Raw genomic sequence first — 23,880 nt, forward strand, 5'->3', positions numbered from 1 at the left:
TGTGGGAATTTGTGTAAGACATATAAAAACCGGGGTGGGACCATCATTTTTAAAAGTGCAATGCTCCCCATGAGATTGAGTGGCAAGGAAGTCCAGCGCTCAAGATCTTTCCTCATACACGCCAGTGTGGGTACCAGGGAGCTGTAAATGCCAAGATAAAGAAAACTCAGCCTACGAAGGGATATAAGACCCCACCATCCATGGTCCTGCAGGAGACCTGTCAATGGCATCGACAGGGAATTGGAGTGATTGATTTGGAGCCCAGATGCTTGGCCGTAAAGAGCCAGCATATCCAGTGCTCGAGCGCCGGACATCAAGGGATCACGCAGAAAGAGGATTACATCATTCGTGTGTAGGGCAATACGGTCCTTTTGCACTTTTCCCGCCTACCAGAAACCTTGTATCTGCGCTTCACAATGGACCCATGTAGCCTGAGGCTCTTTTGCAAGGGCAAACAGGGGAGTGGACCGAAGACATCCCTGCCTAGAGCCCCACTCATCCAGATCCTAACAGTGAAACCAATGTACAAAATTTGCGCAAATCTAATAAATCGTGACCCAAAGCCTAGCCAAGTCAGTAGATCCCAGAGGAAGTCCCAATCAATGGAGTCAAAAGCCTTTTCGAAATCAATGAGGAGAAAGGCGTTAGAACCTGGTTGTAAGTGACAGTACGCTATGGCTGCCTGCACCTGCCAGATGGAGTGGCGAGTCTCCCAATGAAGCATGAAGCCACATTGTTCCAGGTGTAACAGCGTGGGGACAACATGGAGGAGGTGATTATTCAACACTTTGATGTAAAGCTTAAGTTTGATATTAATGAGGAAGATCGGTCGGTAGAACGCACAAGACTCTGGAGGGCACCCTGACTTGTGAAGAACCACAATTGTGGCCTTGTTGAGTTACACTGGAAATCAGCCATTATGAATAGCCTCATTGTACAGTGTCAATAAGTGGGTTAGTAATGGTATCTGAAGCCTCTTAGAGTATTCTGCGGGGAAACCATTGGAACCTGGTGTTTTGCAAGAGTTAAAAACCGAAAGGGCATACTCAACCTCAGCCAGGGTAAAGGGTTCATCTAGCTCGGCTGCATGTTCGGCCGCAAGGCAGCAGATAGGCAGGTCCACGATCCAGGGAAGAACAGTGCTCACACTGAGGCTGTGGGCGATGCGCATACAGTGCACTACAGTAGTCTGCCAAAGCAGCCGCAATACCACTAGCCACTGTTAAAAGGCCACAGTGGGGGACCTGGATACTGGGAACAACTGTCTGCAAGGCCGCGAAAGGCCAACCAGTATTAAAGTTTGCTTGATTTGTCACCTCAGCTGTACTCTCTGCTTTGGAAGGTAATTCAGCATTGTTGCGCCTCGATGAGGCTCAGCTGGCGCAGTGAGAGCTGATCCAGGACAAGTTGTTGAGGCTCAATGGACTCCGCAGTCGACGCTTCCTCTGCCTGAATGATGGGGAATTTAAGCCTCTCAACCTGTGCTACGATGTTTAAAAACCTATTTTAAGCATGGTGACTCCTGAGCTTTACTGAAGGTCGACCATGTTCTTGCAAGGTAAATCCCTGCCCCCGCTATCAGGTTTGCTTTGTATGCTTGATGTCACAGGTCTCATGAGTTTTACCCTAAAAAGATACACTGTTATGAATGGTTATACCCCTATGTTTTGCCATGACCAAAGAGGATACAGACCCACTAAGCTCAGACCAATGACTTCAATAACTCATCCAAGACGATCAGAATGCAGGCTTTGTGAATAGAGTGCCAGCACACTCTAGGAGGATAAGTCCTACTTAAGAGTAGCGAAGTACATCACCCATAGAAATGGAGACAACCTTGCTGAGGGTTAGAGTAGATCCTTCCACTGACATCTCATCACGCAAACACATCTTATAAACAATACCTTGAACATCGGGCTATTAACAAATAACAAGCTGGCTCATGCCCTGAGAGACACTAACCAGCCTGGAGGAGGGCCTGTACATTTGTTAACCCTTAATGCTGATCTTAAAGAGAGGTTAGTCCACACATTCACTGCGTATGAAGCCCACAGTCAACTCCAGAGTCCTCACTAACTAAAAATCTAGTCTAAACCACCCTATAGAATCTAAATGATGTACCGGATGTCGAAAGATGACTACAGGATTATGTAGAACAGAAGTCTTCAAACATTTTTCTCTAATTCCCACTAAGCCAAATGTTGTGAAGTTGGGACCCCCTCCAAAACTTTATTCCAAGGATTGGAGAAGCAGGAGGGTCAGGGCTGAGCTCAGAGAGCGGAGCTTTTGAGATCAATTCAGGGTATGATTTATAGCTCATAATCCACACTAAATGTGAGACTTCTAAAAGAGTAAATGCAACAAACAAAAACAGAAATTGGTGAACAAACTGCTACACTTAACTGGGGTGTTTTGAGCTGCTCATGCTCCTAGGCCTCCTTGCAACATTCGCTGTTGAACTAATTATAGCTTCAGCGTAGAGTAGTAGGCTGTCTCCCCTGCCTCTTTCACTCCCCTACCTCTTTCACTCCTTTCCCACCATGCCTGGCCATTACTCCCTTCTTGAAACAGACCCTCTGTCCCTATCAGGAAAGTGTTCCCTTGTCTTGCCCTGATCTTTGCAGCAATGGTAGCCTTGGCTCTAATGCTAAGCAAGGAATATGAAACTGGTGTCCCTTTTGCAAAGTAAGATGGTCATAATTTATATGTAGTTGGCCTCTCACGCTCCTGGGCCCCAGTGCTACTGCATCGTCTTCATTAATATAGCTACTGCCTTGCACGCTGGCTTTCTCCTCGGCCCTTTGTTAAAACACGAGCCCCATCTTACCCACAATGTCCCTCTCTGTTATTTCTCTAATGCTCAAGCTAAGGTTACTACACTGCTTCAGTATTCCCCTCCCCTGGGCCATTGCTCCAAGGCCCCAAGTAGCAGCAGCACTGCAAGTGTTCACTGGGCCCTACTGCAAGCAAAGAACAATATTAAAACTGCCATAATTGGCCTTTAGTTGTCCCCAAACTCCAAGGGGCCTGGAGACGCTTTACTTTTTGCACCAATGATACTTAAAGGCTGTCTCCTCTAACCGCTCCACATGCATTTCCGCTGTCAGCAAACAGATGTGGAAACGAGTATTTTGTTCACAGCCTCAGTGGGTCGTCAATGGTGATGTGATATGTCCTCAATTAAGTTACTCGGCATATATAGAAAATGAGGTCTGCTGCAATTCTGCTCACGATCCATAGATGCCGTTTTATGCAGTAATTGTACTGCAGTCACATTTTAAACCTACACATGTCCATTTAGTTGATCATGGCTTTAGCGAAGCTGATTTGAACGGTGATGTAATATATAATGTAATTTAGGCTATAATCTGTTTATATATATATATATATATAAAGATGTGTTGTATTTCCACTGCTCGCTGACAGGTGTTAGAATGGGTAATTGTTTGCGCTTCAGTGATGTCCTTTATGATATCAATGTTGGTCTAATATATTATATCATCTGTTTATAGGTAACAATAGTTGCATTTACACGTTCTAGCATCCTATGTATCCTCATGACCATTAAACATGTAGCCTGAATTATGACGTGCACCATACCGACACTTGTTCAGTACATACATGGAAGAAGGCATCATTTCCACATTCCAGTGACCGCAAACAGATGTGGAAAAACACCCAGCTGTACCCTTTCTTTTAATTATTCTCGGAAATGAAGCGCGGGCCCTGCAGAGCATTTACCCCTCCGTGGCCTGGGCGGAGACTGTACGCCTTTCAGCTGCCTCAATATCTACCATTTCCACCAATGGCAGGTGCCTGAGTACGAGTAGCCGGGCTAAGAAAAGGGCGAGGGGTGCCTTGTACCGCGGATAGATTGCACCCCGGTCCTCAGACATTTCAGGATCCATCACAGACGAGACATTTTGTGGACTGTGAGCTATGGTAAGGGAGACTAACGACGGGAATGTGTGCATCCTTGCCCCTCGGCTAAGCCGTCACTTCACCTCCGGAGGGCCCAAAAATGTGTTTACTGAATCAAGCAAAGTTGGGCTACCTTCAATTAAATGGTTCTGTGTACAACATGGTCGTCGTCTACAACTAGCGACAAGAGTTGAATTTGATCACAAGCAGTGGTATCCAGCCCGCAGTAGGAACCTGAACAGCCCTGGCTTCTCCCAAGTACGGTGTAGTAACAATCTAGTCCCCTGCGTGTGGCTTTGCCAGATTATTGCTGTGTTGTATAAGACTATTGCTTGCCATGCAATACATATTAAGTAGATAGTAATAAAGGGAGGCAGAAAAAGGCTCGATAGAAGCGCATTTGGCATTGTTTGTCAGCTTTACTGAAGTGTGTGAGGCAGAGGCGCAACTAGAGCCAAATTTCGAGGGGGGGGGGCTAATAAAAATTTCGTTGGGGGAGGGATTCTTCCAGCAGCAATAGGCTGAGTGGAGATGCTGGGGCTCTGTGAAGGGGTGAAAAAACATCAAAGCCTCGTTAACAAGTAAATTGCGTTTTAAAGATCTGTGAAGACCTCGGGTGCGGCTGCAATAAGACGGACGCCAGACAGAGCCAGCCCACAGCAGCTCAAGACCCGTCTCTGTGGGTGCCCGGGAAGCTGTCCCAACCGGGCTGACACACACACAATGGAGGGGGGGGGGGGGCGCGTTGCGCGGCTGGTGTGAGGTGAGTAGAGGGCCAGGGGATTCCTTAAACTGGCCTTTACAATGAAACTTCCAGCTCGGTGATTTATCCCTGAGCGGATCAGGAGGGTTATTTTGGTGCTCGGATTAAAAGGCTCAGTCATGCCGGTGTCAGACCCAGGAAATGATTCAGCGCGCCCTGGGCTCTGATTTGCGATGACGGGAAAGAAGCAAGTGGTGAGTTTGGCACTGATTGTTCAGATTCTTTTTTACATCCTACTCCGTGCATTGTTTTGTCATTCATGTAAAGCTCCTGATTGCGGTGGCGTTCCGTTATTCATGAACGTGGTATGTAGAAATGCAAAGGGGACGACATACCTACTTCTTTTTGTTGACTCACTTGGTCACTAATCTACTCACTTTCAAAATGGGATGTTTTGTAGATTAAACATTGGTTCAGAACGTACCTTGCACCCATTGCCCTGCGCTAAAATGCAAACTCTTTCAAACTGTTCACGCAAATTGTGCTCTGCCAAACATATGCATTACTAGTTCATGACGTACTGTGGTAAAATAGCGCTTGGTGTATAGTATCTACTGGCGCTGTACCGATGCAGCTGTTTCCGTGCTCACGAGGCTAAATTGTATCCAGCTGCCTACGGAAGTCTTGCTGATTACAGGGCCGTGATGTTTTGAATCTGTACACGAAGCATACTGCTGCTATAGAGCGCCCCGAGGCCCTTGAGGCATGCTTCACTCTTAGTTTTTACCAGGATTTTAAAAAATACGATGGATTTGTTGTGTTGCACCCTGGATGAGGGATATTAATGACAAGGCTGTCTTTGTTGTTTCTTTTTCAGTTTCCCCCGAGAGCTCTCCCTCCATTGCCAAGGTATGTCTTACTGAACGCTTCCAACAAGCAAGGTTTGCTGTGTTTCCCATGAACTGCTGTAACCCCTAAACATGCTTACGCTATTTCTTGTATTCTTTACCTAGACAGTGCCGCCTTTGCATTCTCATGAGACCTCATGGAATAAATGTGACTCCCGCCATCATTCTGTTACGTCTAGCATTGTTTCTATCACGCGGGCATGTTGCTGCTGTTCTAGTCCTTCGTCTGTGTTTCCCAGACGTGGAGACTAGGTTTGGTCATGTTTTTAAAGAGTAGTGACTGAGAGAGCGAAGAAACATATGCAGCGTTCTAGGTACATCATATCGGTTCAAAACGCTAAGATCTGCTGGAAGTACCCAGAGTTATACAAGATGGTGGATCAAAGGAGGAAAGTTGCAGCCAGAACCTGGGAAGTCCTCTGCAGGATATAGATATTCAAAGGTTTACGAAATCTGAAATGTTTAGAGCAGTTCTTCTATGCTTCTTCCAGGAGTGTATTTTAGGGTAGTGGCTGTGTTGTTTTCTTTCTATGACTCAGGGGTGTGGACTAGTGTCACTGAGCCATCGAAATGGAAACAAACGCTACTCCTATAGTCCATCGAAATTATTGCTCAGAATTTTGATATGGATCATCTCAACATGCACAAATATTGAAACAAAATCTCGACAGCAGTTAATTACCAGTTCAGCAGTTTCAAGTAGAGTAGATTAACTATTCCTATTCTATACCTGCAGGACAAGAGAGAGACAGATACCCCGCCCCTCCCGAAATAAACAACCAAGTTGTTTCATATGGATTGAAAAGATGGGTTATTAGAGCCTACTTGAAATTGAGTACTGTAGGGAGGAAGAGAGGTAGTGAGGTACAGTTATTAGTTGTTGAACCTATTGTAATGAATCTGCTTTTCACAAAAAGGACGCACCCAAACCCTGCACTCCCCTAAAGAAAGGCAAATGTGTCACTGCACCTTTAAATCATACACGTTTGCACAGCACTCTCACTTTGGAGGCAAAAAACAAATTCAGGTGCTTTGAAATAACACACACAAGTTTATTTATGAAGAGTAGGCCAAATATATCAGTACATGCAGATTCATTAGGTGTCAACCACTTTTAAATAAACAAGTAAAATAAAATGCAGGGACTCTCTCTCTTTTAGAATAAGGCTTGGGGTTTATTACACAATGCTCTCTAAACAAAGGCGGTCTCAGATGCCAAATGCACAAGATTCAAATATATGTAGCAAACTATAATCTAAATGCATGAATACTACTGATTAATACTCATCAAATGTATGAATAACACTGATTAATAAACAAGATATAAGATAAGACACACTGGACGTCCTGCAAGAGATCAGAAAGATATATATATGTATATATATACAGCAGAGGATTACTCTGGATGTGCACCTCCCACACCACAAAGAAAACACCTCAGCTGATCAAAGCCACTGGCTAAACATTACAATGGCAATAACCACAAAACTCAATACATCACCTGGTGCAAACTGCATCAGCATCTTAGCCTACTTCTGACCGGGGAGTTAACAGCCGGGGTTCAGAGCTCAGCAACCAGGGTCACTCCGATATAGACACGTCTGCCCTCGCTCGGATTCCAAACTCCCAGTTTCTCAGTCTGCAACCCTCAGCTTTAAACACACTAGAAGATTCGCGAAAGACCTCCTCCCAGCGCCAGAGGAATTTTACCTGAACTGGCCAAGTTCCAAGCAAGCATCTCCATGGCAGTAAGGGGCTCTCACATCCCTTCCTCCATTCTCACATCTTCCAGCCTCTATCTTGACTAAGCTCCCACAAGGCCTTCCAGAGTATATTAAACAAAAGCAATCGCTGGAAAACAGAAAGACCTTGAATGTGAATAACCCAAACATCTTGCAAGCACTGCTGTGCAGGCAGAGAAATAAGGCAAAGTCAGACATGAGGCCCTGTCAAAGCCAATAGTCAGAACTCATAAGCAAGGCAAAGTCAGAAAGCATGATGACATGAGGTCATGTCAAAGCCAATAGTCAGAACTCATAATTCTCACCAATGTACAACACAATGCACGTGTGCACCGCCGCTCACAACACTGCACTTTGAGACCAAAGAGTACATTCCACACCTCTTTCTCCCTCTCACGCTTTCAAATGCACATCCCACACACTGTGCTCTTGGCAAGACTATTCTACTTTGTGACAGCTCCCCCTGAAAGACAGTAAGATTACAGGACAGAAGAGAAGTAAGCATATGCAGGACCATCTCATATATCCAGGCTAAGGTAAAAAAACACACTAAAGTCAGTTAAAATGGTGGTAGTTGAGGGTCATCGTAGGGTGCCAAATAACAAGAGCGCCTCTTTTACTACATTCCACCCCATGACCCTCGACTATCACCATTCACATATATCAAAAACTGAACCTTTTAACTAAAGGCACCACTACTAGTGAAAAAACTGCATTTCTTAATTGAAAACACAACTATGATTGAAAGACTGCATTTCATAACTGAAATAAGCATTGGCATAGCCAATAGGTCTCGCCTTTGGGACCTTATAAGTGTTTAGCCATGCAACAGTTGCATAACTAAATACTTATAAGGTCCCAAAAGCGAGACCTATTGGCTATGTAAAGCGGCCGTGAAAGTGATAGCAATCACGATCAAACATCAAACGGCCGTGCGGCCGCGAATGTGAAAGTAATCGCGGTAAAGCGCGGAGCGCACGCCCGCGCACATGCACTGTAGCTCCAGGCTGGCCTGGTAGCACTTTTTGGAGCCCTCTCAATAAGTCTCGCCAGACCAGCGCATGCGCTGGGTCAGGCGAGACCTAAAAACACATGTATGATTGAAAGACTGCATTTCATAAATACATGTTGAAGCACCAACTCATGTGCTGAACTGAAAGCACAGAAATAGCTCATGCATATCTGGATACATGTTTGATGGATACACAAAATAAATGAATCAAGCTTTGGAACTCAGTAATGCTCCTAATGTCTCTAATGGCTAATACTGGAACTTCTACTGTTGAAGCAGCCAAACTTATATATGTTGTGCTATAAAATAAAGGCAACATCAACAGTTAATCTTTTTTTTTTTGTGTCTAACTCAGAAAACATCTTCTTCAATAGCAACACATTTTCGTCGTTCTCCTTCTTGTTAAACAAACAGTCCTTCTGTGTGAATGACACGCAGCCGTCTTGCATTTTGACTTCATCTCCACTAAACAGTTCACTGGTCTTGGCAATGCAAGTCCCCATCTGGTCCGTTCAGCTACAGGACGTCAGCTTGCACTGTCCGGTGATCCCTCCAGGCTTGAGGGGAGGGTGGGAAGGGGAGGAAAGGGGAAGGGGAGGGTCCCACCCATACGGGGACACTGGGCTCAAGCACATCAACGCGTTGCAGTATGATGACCTGAAAAAGAAACCAGCATCACTCTTCTTGCAAGAAACATTTTTCAAAAAGCGCACGTTTTTCCTGTTCCTGTTTTGCATTTCTGAAGGTACAATATTATCATTCCTGTCTGCACGGTTCACTGCTGGCTCTGCACAGCAAGAAGTGCTGGGGCAGTCTCCTTCCTGACTATTTCTCCACTCACTGCTAGATACGTGCTCTCTTTTTCAATTGGGAGAAGCCCAAGGCACTCCATCTGCTCTGGTAATTTTCCTTTCTTCAACTCGCCCTTCACCTTTTGCGAGACCGGTCTGGCTTGTGAATTCTGACAAACAGGACACTGCAAAGTCACAGTTTTAATCAGATCTATTGGAATGTGTATCCCTCTATTCTCTTCCCACCTGCTAGTAATCTGTTCTCCAAAGTGTCCGCACTTCTGATGTGCCCACTTCGCAATCCCAACCAAGTCAGAATCCTGCGTTGTCACCTCAGCCTCTGAAATCTTAGCTTTTTCATCTGTGAGGGAATTAAACCAGCGGTCAAGTGAGTCAGTGGAGCAATGAGCATCTACATGACACACAGTAACTGTACTTTGTGTCAATATGTTCCAAATCTCTTTCCACAGTTCCTTGCCCCACACCTCCTTTGCATTTATCATCCAACTATGAGCATGCCACATGGGAACCCAAGTTGCTAACCCATTGGCAGTGGACCACTAATCAGTGTAAATATGACATGTTCCTGGCAATTCTTGTTTCAAAGCATGATACACAGCATATAGTTCTGCAAACTGACTACTCTTTCCTTCTCCAGTAGTGGTCAACAACTTCTGGATCACAGGATTGTATGACACCGCCTTCCAGTGCCTCTTAGCCCCTACATACCTGGCTGCACCATCAGTAAACCACACATGGTTCTTGTCCTCTACGGACAATTCGCTAAATGGCTTACCCCACTTTACAGGAGACTCCTGTATTTCAGGTAAATCATGCAACACCTCTGTCTCTTCCATTGGCACCTGCACCACCTGCTCATGCAACACCACGGTGCCTTTGGGACCTACTCGGGTCCTATCCTGTATATACCACTTCCATTTGGTTATGCTGGCTTCCTGCGCATGTCCAATTCTGTGAGTCTTGGGAGAACTCCTCACCCACTGCATTATTGGAATTTCAGGTCTCAAAATCACATCATGCCCTAGAGTCAATTGCTCAGTATCCACCAGAGCCTAATAGCATCCAAGCAACTATTTTTTAAAGGGGGTGTACCTCTCTCCAGCTTCTGGCAATTTCTTTGTCCAAAACCCTAAAGGTACTTTCGTTCTTCCCTGCTTCTGCCACAAACTCCAATTGGCATATGGTCCTTGTACTGTCACATGCAGCTCAACATCCCCCTCCCTCACTGGCCACAAATCCAAAGCGTGCTGAATAGCCTATTTTGCCAATTCAAATGCAATCTGCTGTCGCTTTCCCCATTCAAATGCATTTTTGTTTCCTGTAACTTTGTACAAAGGGGCCAAAATCTGACTCAAGTGAGAGATGTGCTGTCTCCAAAAACCAAACAAACCAACAAACCTCTGAGCTTCCTTTCTGTTTCGTGGCACTGCAAATTCTCTAATCTTTTGTTTTACTTGGGACACCACCTCTGTCTCCAAGATTTTAGCCTTTTCATCTGTAAGGAAATTAAATGTTCTGTCATGTACAGTAGCTGCGCTTTGTAGTACAGTCTGACACTTCACTGGGGAATACTGTGTTTCAAACTCCACCCCTGGACTTTCTATTGAGACCTGCACAAGCTGTTTACGCAAAACTACAGTCTCTGTCTGTATACACCATTTAATAACATTTGCTTCCTCCCATTGATAAATCACATTTTGTCTCATCTGCCTAATGTCTTTCAATGCGCAAAAGCATCTGTATTTGTCCAGCATCTGAATTTAAAAGTATCCTCTTTTCTCCCTGTTCTTCACTGTTACTAAAAATATTACACTGCTCCTGAACTTGCACACAAGATACACTGTCACATTTCTGAATTGACCATGCTTTTAAAACCATTCCTTTTTCCATGTAGAGCAAAATTAATCGTTCACTGGCATGTCCGAATTGTACTTGCAACCAGCAATCATTAAGTCTAAAAAACTGGTCTGCTTATCTCCCTGCACATTCCTTTCTGACTGAGCAATATCCTCAAAATAATTAATTAAGACTGTCTGTGAAGCCTGCAGATTAACTGGCATGTTCTCTAAGTTCACATTCTCCACATATGACTCATCGCTGGTCAAAGCAAATGGCTTCAGAGCCTGATACATGGTTAATTCTGTTTTCAAAGACGTATTTTCAAATTGAACATCAGCCAACTCTCTTTTAAGCTCACTACATTCTTGTTCTAAGTGTTCAAATTTTTGATACATGCTAAACAATTCATTCAAAATGACACCACTGTCTCTGTCTGCCCACATTTCAGGGTCCCAGTCAATTCCTACCTTTGCAATAGCTAAACACACTTTTCTCACAATACGAACTGCAGTCTTTTCTGCCACAGTCTGGTAGGTTTCCAACTTTTCATGCGTAGAGGTATTTTCGGCTTCAACAAACTGTTTCTCTAATGTTTCAAATCCACGCTGCAGCTGAACATATTTTGTATGGATTTTAAAATAAACACTTAAGGGGATCCAGCCCCTTTCTGCCTAATGTAGCAAGCTCCGTTCCTTTATTTACAGGCACTTTTTGCAAACACGCAACCAATTATGCTGGCTTAGCGTCAGCTAAACACACACTCCAATTCTCACTTAATCCAGCACAATTAGCCCACTCATGGGCTAGCGCACCATATGGGACTACCTCCCACCCAAATATATCAATTGGTATCTGTGAATTCTGCCCTCAATTTCTAAAACAACATGTTTCTTCCCCTTTTTAAATCAACGTTCGAATCCTGTGATAATGAAGGCAAGATGTAATGAATCTGCTTTTCACAAAAAGGACGCACCCAAACCCTGCGCTCCCCTAAAGAGAGGCAAATGTGTCACTGCACCTTTAAATCATACACGTTTGCACAGCACTCCCACTTTGGAGGCAAAAGACAAATTCAGGTGCTTTGAAATGACACACACAAGTTTATTAATGATCGGTAGGCCAAATATATCAGTAAATGCAGATTCATTAGGTATCAAACACTTTTAAATGAACAAGTAAAATAAAATAAAAGGGACTCTCTCTCTTTTCGAATAATGCTTGGGGTTTATTACACAATGCTCTCTAAACAAAGGCTGTCTCAGATGCCAAATGCACACGATTCAAATATATGTAGCAAACTATAATCTAAATGCATGAATAATACTGATTAATACTCATCAAATGTATGAATAATACTGATTAATAGACAAGATATAAGATAAGACACACTGGACGTCCTGCAAGAGATCAGAAAGATATATATATACACACACACGCGCGCACACACCCCCCCACCCCCCCGGATTACTCTGGATGTGCACCTCCCACACCACAAAGAAAACACCTCAGGTGATCAAAGCCACTGGCTAAACATCACAATGGCAATAACCACAACACTCAATACATCACCTGGTGCAAACACAGCATCTTAGCAGCCACTGGCTAAATATCACAATGGCAATAACCACAAAACTCAATACATCACCAGGTGTAAACACTGCATCTGCATCTTAGCCCACTTCTGACCGGGGGAGTTCACAGCCGGGGTTCAGAGCTAAGCAACCAGGGTCACTCCGAGATAGACACGTCGCCCTCGCTCGGATTCAAAACTCCCAGTTTCTCATTCTGCAGCCCTCAGCTTTAAACACACTAGAAGATTCGTGAAAGATCTCCTCCCAGCGCCAGAGGAATTATACCAGAACTGGCCAAGTTCCAAGCAAGCATCCCCATGGCAGTAAGGAGCTCTCACGTCCCTCCCTCCATTCTCACATCTTCCAGCCTCTATCCTTACGAAGCTCCCACAAGGCCTTCCAGAGTACATTAAACAAAAGCAATCGCTAGAAAAACAAAAAGACCTTGAATGTGAATAACCCAAACAACTTGCAAGCACTGTTGTGCACGCTGAGAAATAAGGCAAAGTCAGACATGAGGCCCTGTCAAAGCCACTAGTCAGAACTCATAAGCAAGGCAAAGTCAGAAAGCAAGATGACATGAGGCCATGTCAAAGCCAATAGTCAGAACTCATAATTCTCACAACACAACACAATGCACATGTGTGCACCACCGCTCACAACACTGCACTCCGAGACCAAAGAGTATGTTTTACACCTCTTTCTCCCTCTCACACTTTCAAATGTACATTCTACACACTCTGCTCTTGGCAAGACTATTCTACTCCGTGACAGCTCCCACTGAAAGACAGCAAGATTACAGGACAGAAGAGAAGCAGGCATATGCAGGCCCATCTCATATATCCAGGCTAAGGTAAAATAACACACTAAAGTCAGTTAAAATGGTGGTAGTTGAGGGTCATCATAGGGTGCTAAATCACAAGAGTACCTCTTTTACTACACCTGTCAGTGAATGTCTAATTTTACACTTGAGATCATATAACTCTTGGCATTTCGAGGTGACGGGAGACCTTGAACCTGAAGCCACGGGGCCCATCTCGGATTAAAAAAAATAACGTTTTATTGATGTAAGTTTCAAAAAAGAAAACACAGCATAAGAACATTTTTTACTTATTACGAAGAGCAACGCAACACAAGAGTTTTAAAATCAATCATTCGACAGTGATATAAATACAGATAATTTCTGGCATAACCCAAACCGAGCCTTCTCTAGAGGATAGTGCCATTTCATGTTGCTTGGCGGGGTAGTGGAGCACGCTTTCGTCTCCTCTCTCTCGATTGTTCCGTCCTCGGGTGGGATTCATATGTTCCCCTCCCACGTCCAGCCTATAGTATCTCAACCAGTGACCCCAAATCTTGGTGAACTTTTTCGGACAGCCTCTTGCTTTTATGTCACCCTCTGTGCACCCATATATAGGTCTATCCCTTTTCTCCACTCTGTCACTGTTGAGAGGGCAGGGGCTCCACATTTTCGGGTAACGTCTCTCTCTGCCACCATCAGCCCCAGGTTGCACAATAGGAGTTTGTACCTGGGGAGGTCTACCTCTGAGGGAACACCCAACAGGACGTATTTGGCATCCATGGGTATCTTTATGTCTACTACCATTCCTAATTCTTCTATTATTTGGTTCCAATATACTCTAATATGGTGGCAGTCCCATAGTGTGTGTGTATATGTAGGTCCCTTGTTCTATCCTGCGGCGGGGGCACTCTGGTGATTCAGCCCTTCCGGTTCTATGTAAGCGGACCCTATCAATGTAGACCCTGTGTACGATTTTAAATTGATCAGTCTCAACCTTAATTGTATGGCTACTTCTCTCGGGTGCATCAATGTTGCCTCCCAGTCTATATCCTCTAATTCACCACTGGTGATCTCCCATTGAGTTCTTAGGGCTCACAGATTGTCTGGTTTGTTGTTTATCAGGGTTTTGTATGTCAATGAGATGGCTTTGCTTGCTATTGCAGTGTGAAAAAGTGGCATCCCCTGGGAATGAATCAGGGTTCCAAGGGCCGGGAACAAATTAACAACTTCAAGAGATCCACAGTCTCTTCCATTTGGCTCATATTTGGGAGATATCTCTATCCTCACTTGTTTTCCTCTCATTATCATTCTAGACCTAAGCTATCAATTTCTCTGAGGCACCCAGAAAGCGTCAATATATTTGTGTTTTCTCATGGCTATATCTGAACATTCAATATGTCTACAGGTTTTTCCACAACGCTTTTCCATCTGTGGCTCTTTCTGAAGAAGGTGTGGTTTCACGCGCGTTGAAGAGTGTTCACTACATTGTCCATACTAAGCAACAACTCAGCATTTATCATTAGAGAACATATTTGTTGCTTAGATATTGAGTTTTTACTTGTATATATTTCATGTAATTTAATTGTTCGTTGGAAGTGTTAAGCTGACACATATGTGTATGTGTATTATGTGTTTTGTTATTGTTTTATATTCGTATTGATTGATGAAGATATTTATTGTGTATTTCAGTTGTATTTATTTTATTAGAAGTGTTGTGGCTTCTTTTGTCTTTTTCTTTTATTACATTCTTTATTCCATTGTTTATCAGGAATTGTATATTTAATCAATTGATAGTCTATATATGGAGTAATTTTGTTATTCAATCATATATTGGAAGAAATGATAATTAGTAATAATTAAAAGAATAAATAAAAGGTATTATAAAATCCATTAACGTCATGTTCACATATGGCCTTTATTATGTAATTACTCGAAAACCTTAGTGGTTGCCAAGGGGTATCTCTTTACGTTTGCATGGTATTTCTCCTTGAAACAGTATGCCCTCTAGGGGTGCGAACTCTGGGATGCTTGAAGTTTCTAGTTGTTCCGCCCGCCAAGCGTGTTGCAGTTGTATGTATTTAAATCATTGGGTATCTTGCAACTTATACTCCCGTTGGAGTGAGTTGAAGGAAAACAAGGCACCTTCCTCTTGTAGGTCCCAGAGTCTAGAAAGCCCCACCATGTCCCAGTGTTTGAAACCCTTGAGCTTACCCAATTCCAACAGACGGTTCCCTTCCCAGAGAGGTGTCTCCTTTGTACATTTCTTGCTCCATTTCATTTGATGTTCTGCCCCTTTCCAGACCTCTATGGCCCTCTGAGTTGCCGGCATAGGTGCCTCACCCCTCTGCCCCCATATATAAAGTGGAGATGTGTTGGGGTTTGAAACTGGAGTCTCTCAAGAGCATAAGTTGGGTGGTCGCCCGCTATGTGCCCCATTCGTTGATGACCACTAGGTGTGCTGCCCGGTAGTAGGGTCGTATGTCAGGGAGTGCTATACCTCCATTGTACTGACTCCGCTGGAGAGTCTGGAGTGCTACCAGTGGATGTCCCTGTCCCAAAGCAGTGTACGTGTTTCTCTCGCCATTGTTTTAAAGATTTCCTCGGGAGTTTGTGGTATGTATTTTGGAGGATGTAGAGTAATTTTGGAAGGGTGACCATTTTGAACATGGCCGCTCTAAGCGTCAGGGGAAGTCTTCTCCATCTTTCCACATCCTCATGGAATTACATCAACACTTTCTTTATGTTGTGAGTAAGGCTTGCTGCTGTGTTAGTGGTGATGTAAGAGACCTAAGTATCGAAACCCCTCTCTGTTCACTTGTAGTTGTCTGGGAAAGCCTTGTATACCTAAACACCCTCCCACTGGGTAGAGACTAGACTTGTCCCAGTTTATCTGGTATCCTGCATGCTTTCCATATTTCTCGAATACCTGCAGTATGTTGCGTAGTGTCACTTTGGGGTTGGTGACATAGAGGAGGATGTCGTCAGCATAGAGTGATATCCTTTAATCTCTGAGCAGTGCCTGATAATCCCTAAAGCCTCTTATGTCTGGGTGATCTTGGATCAAGCAAGCCAATGGGTCCAATATTAGGGCAAATAGTAGTGGCGACAGAGGACATCACTGCCTGCTACCCCAGCACACTGGAAACTCCGCCAAGGTTACTCTGTTGACCCACACCCTTGCCCTCAGGTTGGTGTATAGTAGGTCTATCCAGGCTAAGAAGGTAGGGCCAAACCCAAATTTAAATATTGCCTGTCTCATGAATGCCCAATGTATGGCATCGAATGCCTTCTTTGCATTCAGGGATAAGAACATGTGCGGCTCAGGTCTGCTTTGCACCATATCTAGCCAGTTGGCCAGCCAACGAAGGTTAAGTCTTGTTGCCCTTTTTGGCATGAATCAAGACGGTCGCAGTGGATGAGGGAAGTTATCACTGACAACAATTGTGTGGCCAGTATGGTGGCTAAAATTTTGGTTTCCACATTAAGTAACGAAATGGGCCGGTAGGCTCCGCACTCTGAGGCAGGCTTTCCCGGTTTGTGTCGCTACGCATATCTGGCGAAAGGGTCCCTTCCACCTGTCCTGTTTGGTACATCTTTAAGAGGTGCAGGTTGAATAAGCTGACATTCGCCTTAAAAAAATCCGCAGGTAGCCCATTTGGACCCGATGTCTTCCCCGATTCATTTTTGCCAGTGGCTGTCGTTACCTCTTCTAACGTCAGTTCTTTAGTGTTTGTTTGTCTATTGAGAGAGTGGGGGTATCAATTTTGCTCAAATATTCGCAAATCTGGGCTCAATCCTTTAGGGATCTAGCCTTGTAAAAGTCTGCGTAGTAGCCCGCGAATGCCTCTGCTATGCTCTGGGGAGTTGTGTATGTCACGCCATCCTTTTGAATGGTCGTTACCCATCTAGACTCACTCTCTTTACTACCCAGCCATGCCAGTAATCTCCCCGCTCTGTCCCCAGTCTCGTACAGGCGATGTTGCATTGGTAAATGCTGGGTTTTCGCTTCCTGGCAGGCCAGGGCTTGATATTCCCTTTGAGAGACGGCTATCTGATGGTTTATATGTGGGTCGGCATCCGGGTCTAGCTGTCCCTCTAACTCTAGGAGCTTGGACTATAGTGCCTCAATTTCGCGGGTTTCCTTCCTTTTCTTATGCGCTATGATGTTTGCGCCCTGTCACGGAGCACTGTTTTAAATGCCTCTCATAGGATTACCAGAGAGGTCACTGAGCCATTGTTCTCGCGGAAATATAGTTCAGATTCCACCCTTATTTCGCAGGCTACCGCCCGATTTCGCAAGTTCCATGCGTTTAGCTTCCACTCAGATCTCTGCCTGTGAGCTTTCCCCCCCTACCGTCAACCACTATGCCGAGTGGTCTGAGAGACCCCTCGCTAGGTAGTCAGTCTGGGGTGAGAAGATAGTCTAGCCTGGAAAACACCTTGTGTGCTCCAGAGAAGAAGGAGTATACTCCGTCAGTAGGGAGGTGTTTGCGCCATTGGTCAGCCAGCCCAGTGTGTCCAAGAACCCAACGAGAAGTGTTGTCCCTCGTTGCCCCGGTGATGTGTGTGTACAGTCTATGCATGGGTCCACTACATCGTTGAAGTCTCCTCCTACTGTGTGTGTAGACGGCTCGAATTCAAATAATATCTTGGCCACATTGTCTAGTGTGTTTTTTTCTAGTCTAGGGGATGCATACACGACTCCCTGCCACCGTGTGCCGTGGACCACTACATATGTGCCGTTGGGGTCTACTCATGTTTTGTTGATGTGGAAGGTGGGGCTTCTTTTTACGAATATAGCCACTCACCTAAATCCCTTGGAAAATCCAGCACAAGCGAGGGTGGTATACATCCCTCTCCCAAGGAACGCACAGTGTGTACCAGAAGGTGCGTCTCCTGGAGGAGGATTATTTCGGGTTTCAGTCTCCTAAAATAGTTGGCTACTAACCCTCTCTTTATTTCATTTCCGAGTCCATTGACATTCTAAGTCAGTATCGAGTATTCCCCCCTCGCCTTGTATCTGTGAGATTTCTCCCGGTGGTGGCGCCATGTCGTATGTGTCTGGTGTTGCGCCCTATTCACTTTGCCCTTGTTTCCACAGTCTCCTCGCTTAGCCCTTATAGAAATGTCCCTACCCCCCAATTTCTACATCTATACCTTGGGGCCCCAACTCTGCCGTCCCTCCCCACTCTCTCCCCCCGACCCACGCCTGCTTCCCCAACTGTCAACATGACAACTACGGCGTAGGTTAAGCCTGAGAGGTCTGTGCCCCTCCCCCCTTGTAACTTCACCCCTTGAAAATACCCCTCCCCTCCAACAGAAAAAGAAGGAAAGAGTTCCTCAGTAATATTTAGACACCCACTAGGTGCACTTAGTGGCGTCTTACTGTCCTCGGGCCTCTGACTGGCCCATGTTCCTCATCCTTCCTCACCTCTTTCAGGCACCTATTGTTGCGTGGGTTCGGGTATGACATTGTCTGTTTTTCTATCTTCTACAGTAGCAGGTGGTCACTGTCTGTGTCTGCCGAAAGTTCCTTTTCAGATGGGTCAGAGATGTTGTCTCCTCGAACCGTGGGGTATTTCTTTCTGACCACCGTCCATCTTCCTCCGTCTCTGTAGAGTGGTTTGCCTCACCGAGCCTCCTCTGGTGTCTGGAAAAATATTGATTTGCCCTGATACGGGACTATGAGCTTTGCTGGGAAGAGCAGCATGTACTGGATGTGGAATTGAATCAATTTGACTTTGATGGAATCAAAGATCCTCCTTTGCTTCTGGACTTCTCTTGAATACTCATGAAAGACCATTATCTTGGTGTTGGCATGCCTGACCTCCCCAAGTCTTTTAGGAATCGTGCTATTAGTGGCCGTGGAGGTGCTCCTGCTGGTGGTCTCACACCAGGCATTGTGTGTGCCCGTTCAATTACAAAGCAGGAGGAGAATTGAGCTGTAGGGAGGGAAATCTTGAGCCATTCAGTGAGGAAGAGACCTACATTTGTTCCTTCTGAACCCTCCGGGAATCCTATAAAGTGGAGATTGTTCCTTCGTGCCCGGTTTTCTGAATTATCTGCTTTCCAGGCTACCTCCTTCAGGGTTGTTGTGAGACTGGAGACTTCTTTACGTAGGGTGTGAGACACATCTTCCAATTCAGATATACAGTGCTCTGTCTGTGTGTCTCTTTCTGGCACGTTGCGCAAATCTTGTCTTAGGAGAGTTACTTCGGAGCGGACCTCCGCTATCCTCCCCTCCAAGGCCTCCCTTGACGACTGTATTGTCTGCAGGATGGTTGGGTTGTCCAGTGGGGGTGGAGTCTCCCCCTCAGCCCCTATCTGGCCAATGGATTTGGTATAGCAGTCCATCTTCCATTGCCTCATCGGTTTAGGCTCCTTGTCTCTAGCCATCTCAAGGAGTGGGGCAACCTCCTCTCCTGGAAGACGTATCTTGGCTCTGGCACCCCTCCGTTTCTGATCCTTTTTCCAGACCAAATCTTACGTGTCCGGGTGGCCTCTCAGGTTATAGTATATGGTGCAGCAGTTTTATTACTACTAGCTGGCAAGGGCCTAGGGGCCTCTTTCGATCAGGTATCCGTGGGCGGGTGATACTCAGGGCGCGGTTCGCTGGTACCTCTTTCGCCACTCTTTGGCTTTTCCCCCTCTCAGTCCCTCTTATTCGGGCCCCCTTCTGTGCCCTTCACTCTGAAGAGCCATCCTCTCTTTGGGAGTACGCTCTCCGCCCGGAGTTCCACCCCAGACGTGCAGGGGCTCTGCCCTTCCGACTGATGGATTCCTCTGAGCAAAGAGGGGTCGGGGTTAAGGGCACGTCTCCCGCTGTGTAGCAGTCCGGATCAGTCCATCTGGGCCTTCCCCCACTTGACCTCCAATTCGGCTTTGTTATGGTAGTGGTCCAGGAGTGGGGGGCAATGTGCAGTGCTCATCCCTTCTTGTCCTCGGCTTCCCCTATGCTCCCACTCGTACCCTGTGTCGGCTCTTCAGGGATCCTCCGCGCCCTCTGAGTGTCCGGTTGTGGCCGACTTCTACCTCTGCGGTGTCCTCTCCCATGCCAATTATGGTTTTTTTTGTCAAAATTGTTTTTATTAGCCTAAAAAAAAAGCATAACAAACAGAACAGACCATGACATGTGCCTCATAGCCGAATGGACCAGCAAGCGATGATGGATACAACAACAGAGTACCGACCCTAAACGAACCCAGAAGAGGCGAGCTTCCCCAATAGTAACATACGCTAATGGAGGGGTACAGAAGAGCTAAAATAGGGAGGGGAAGCAGGCCCGGGAATTATACCCCGGAGACCCCCAGTGGGCGTCAATCGGGTTCTAACAGTCCGGCGCCGGTCAGGTACTCAAAAAGGCTTAGTCCAAACCACCAGCTGACACTGTGTCATGAAGCTGCAAATCCAATTTATAAACACCCCCCAACTCCCCACAATCCCACCCGCCCCACCCCACAAATCATAAGAGAAAAAAAGGAAAGAGAAAGAAAAGGGAGAGAGAAAGAGACAGGGGAGGGACTCCGGAAGATGGCCCGAAGGCCCGGTGCTGGGGCAAGGGAGGGGAGAGGTCCCTCCAGTGCGGGGACAGGCCAAGGGCTCACCCAGGGACCCCGCAACAGCGAATTATACAATCAGGGGATGCCACCCATAGCCATTGTGGCCGACTACAGTTGGAACAGCCGCAAGCCCCTAAGCTGGGGCGGACATACCGCCGCCGGCAAACCGCTAGAAAGGAAAGTCACCAGTGGGCCCCACTTGAGCTCAAATGCGGCATAGTCATCCCTGAAGATGTCCGCCATTCTTTCCAGACTCAGGAGTCTCCAGAGGCGGGCATGCCACATCGAGGCCGTGGGAGCCGCCTGCTTCTTCCAATTGGCGGCGATGGCCACCTTCGCCGCCCCCAAGCACAACCACATCACGGCCTTATCTGCTCTGGTTTGGTAGCGCAGGGAGGGATCTCGTAGGCCCAACAGTGCTGTCGTAATGGAGGTGGGGATCGGGTAGCCCAGCATAGATTTAATTTACGCCAAGATCTCTTCCCAGAAGGGGCGGATCGTAGGACAGGTCCACCAGATGTGCTGAAAGGCCCCCAGCAACCCACAACCCCTCCAGCAGCGGTCAGAGGTGCCTGGGAAAATACGCCGCAGTTTAGCTGGATATAGGTACCAATCCACCATTACCTTCATGTGGGCCTCTCGCAATTCTATCGAGTGGTTGTGCTTGGAGATGTCCGACCACAAAGCCTCCCACTCCCGTTCCCCAATTGGTCTAAGTAGCACCTCTTCCCATTTAGCCTTAAATCGCGGGGATGGGGAGACCACAGTGGCCAAAAGGTGCCCATAAAGAAATGAGATTGCCCCCCTCATGGTGGTGGTAGTGCGCACAAATCTTTCAAATGGTGTCTGGGGCCTGTGGATCGCTGCCTGAACCGCCTGTGATTGAAGCCAGTGCCTGAGTTGGAGGTATCTATAGTGTTCAGTTTGCGGAAGGCTAAAGTCAGTCCTGCATTCGGAGAAAGTCATCAACCGTGACTCCCTAAAGAGATGTCCGATCATTAAACAACCCCCCTCCTCCCAAGCTGCGAATGGCCCTCTAGCGAACGCTGGCGGGAAGGCTGCCAGCCCATGAATAGGGGTGTGGGGGGAAGGGAAAGTGGTCCACCGTTCGTCCGAAGCCAGGGTGTCCCAAACCCGCAACGTTGTTCTGGTGGGCGTGCTGATGTATGCGTTATCCGGTCTCTCTCGTTTCGGGCGCCACGCTAAATCCCAAATAGTCCGACCCGCCACCGACCTGTCCATATGTAGCCAATGTTTATCTGATTCTCTTTTCGACCATTCTATCAATACGCGCAGTTGAGCCGCCTTATAGTAGAGGTGGAAGTCGGGGAGGCCCGCCCCGCCCACAGAGCGAGGCCTCCGCAACATGGAAAATGACAGACGGGATCTTCCCCCTTGCCAGATGTAGCGAGAGCATAGGGAGCGCATAGTCGAGAAAGAAGAGAGGGGGACATCAATGGGGAGGGCTTGAAACAAGTGGAGCAGTTTCGGCAATATTGTCATTTTAAGCGAATGAATACGCCCCAGCCAGGAGATAAACAATGGCTTGCAGCGAGCTAGGTCAGCCTTAATGTGCGCAACAGGGGGGGGAAGTTGGCCTTATACAGATCATCTACGGATGGAGTGAGCTGAACTCCCAGATACTGGAGCGATGTAGTCGCCCAACGAAAAGGCGTGCTCTGTTGGAGGCGCGAAAGCTCAGCACCCTGAAGCGTAAGATTAAGGATGTACGACTTGTCCTGGTTAATCTTGAACCCCGCCACCCGTTCATAGCGCCGCAGCTCTGCGTGGAGAGTTGGGAGCGACGCGGAGGGGTGAGTGAGGGAGAGGAGCACGTCATCAGCGAATAGGGAGATCTTGTGGTCCTCTCCCGCGAATGGAATACCCGTTATCTGCGTGTTGAGTCGAATGGCCATCGCCAGGGGCTCAATGCTCAGGGCAAACAGGAGGGGGGATAATGGGCACCCCTGCCTGGTGCCCCTAGAGAGGATAAACGGAGCCGAACAGGTCCCATTGACCTGAACACGTGACGTAGGAATCCGATAGTTGGCCTGGATCATTGCGATAAAGGTGTCCGCAAAGCCCATCCGGCGCATGGTGGAGAAGAGAAAGCCCCAGTCCACCCGGTCGAACGCCTTCTCGGCATCCAGACCAACCAGGATGGCCGGCAAGTGTCGTCTAGAGGCTTTTTCTATGAGATGTACAATACGTCGTGTGTTATCATGCGTTTGCCTCCCTGGAATGAAACCTGATTGGTCGGGATGTATCAGCGCTGTCATAAGAGGATTGAGCCTAGCGGCCAGAATAGAGGAATACAATTTAGCGTCCAGGTTTAACAGCGCGATTGGGCGGTAAGAGGAACAGTGATCCCTGGATTTCCCCGGCTTTGGGAGGACCGTAATAACCGCCTCCGCCATGGACGGGGAGACCACCCCCTGAGTGATGACGGCGTTAAAAAGAGATTGCAGGCGTGGAGCCAGGTCCGGCGCGAAGGTGCGATAGAATAGGGCTGTGAGGCCATCGGGACCAGGAGCTTTATTTAATTTAAGCGCCATTATGGCCCTGGTGACTTCCTCTAACGAGATGGGGGCGCAGAGGTCCGCGTTGGCAGCAGCGGCAACCTGGGGAAGCTGTAACCCCTGCAGATAATCTTCCTGCGCTGGGCCTTCCAAAGAGTCCGACGAGTATAGCTTGCTATAGAAGGAGCGGAAACAGTCCGCCTTCCCTGCGTCGGAGTGAATAACCACATCCGCGGGATCTCGTATCCCCTCAATATATTCCTTATCCCTTTTAACTCGGAGTTGTCGGGCCAGGTGTCTCCCGATCTTGTTCCCCTGGGTATACGAGGTGTGACGGAGACGCAAGAGAGTAAGCTCAGCCCTGTTGGCATAGATAGACTTCAGTTTGCCCCGCAGAGCCGTAAGAGGCCGCAAGGTGAGGCGAAAAGGCTTGGCCTTATGGGCCTGCTCCACCGCCACTAGCTCCTCCTCCAGGCGTTCCCGTTCTGCTGC

General features: G+C 46.8%; 1 protein-coding gene across 1 annotated transcript in view; it reads left to right on the forward strand.

Moving 5' to 3' along the window:
- TMEM237 (transmembrane protein 237) overlaps positions 1–23,880 on the forward strand; it is a 215,265-nt gene that overhangs the window by 15,053 nt on the left and 176,332 nt on the right. Inside the window, exon 2 of the mRNA XM_085648985.1 lies at positions 5,502–5,533. Within this exon, the coding sequence (XP_085505111.1) occupies positions 5,502–5,533 (32 nt within the window). The remainder of the gene's footprint in view (positions 1–5,501; positions 5,534–23,880) is intronic.

Source organism: Triturus cristatus, chromosome 3_2 (genome assembly GCF_964204655.1).
Source record: "Triturus cristatus chromosome 3_2, aTriCri1.1, whole genome shotgun sequence".
Lineage (NCBI taxonomy): Eukaryota > Metazoa > Chordata > Amphibia > Caudata > Salamandridae > Triturus > Triturus cristatus.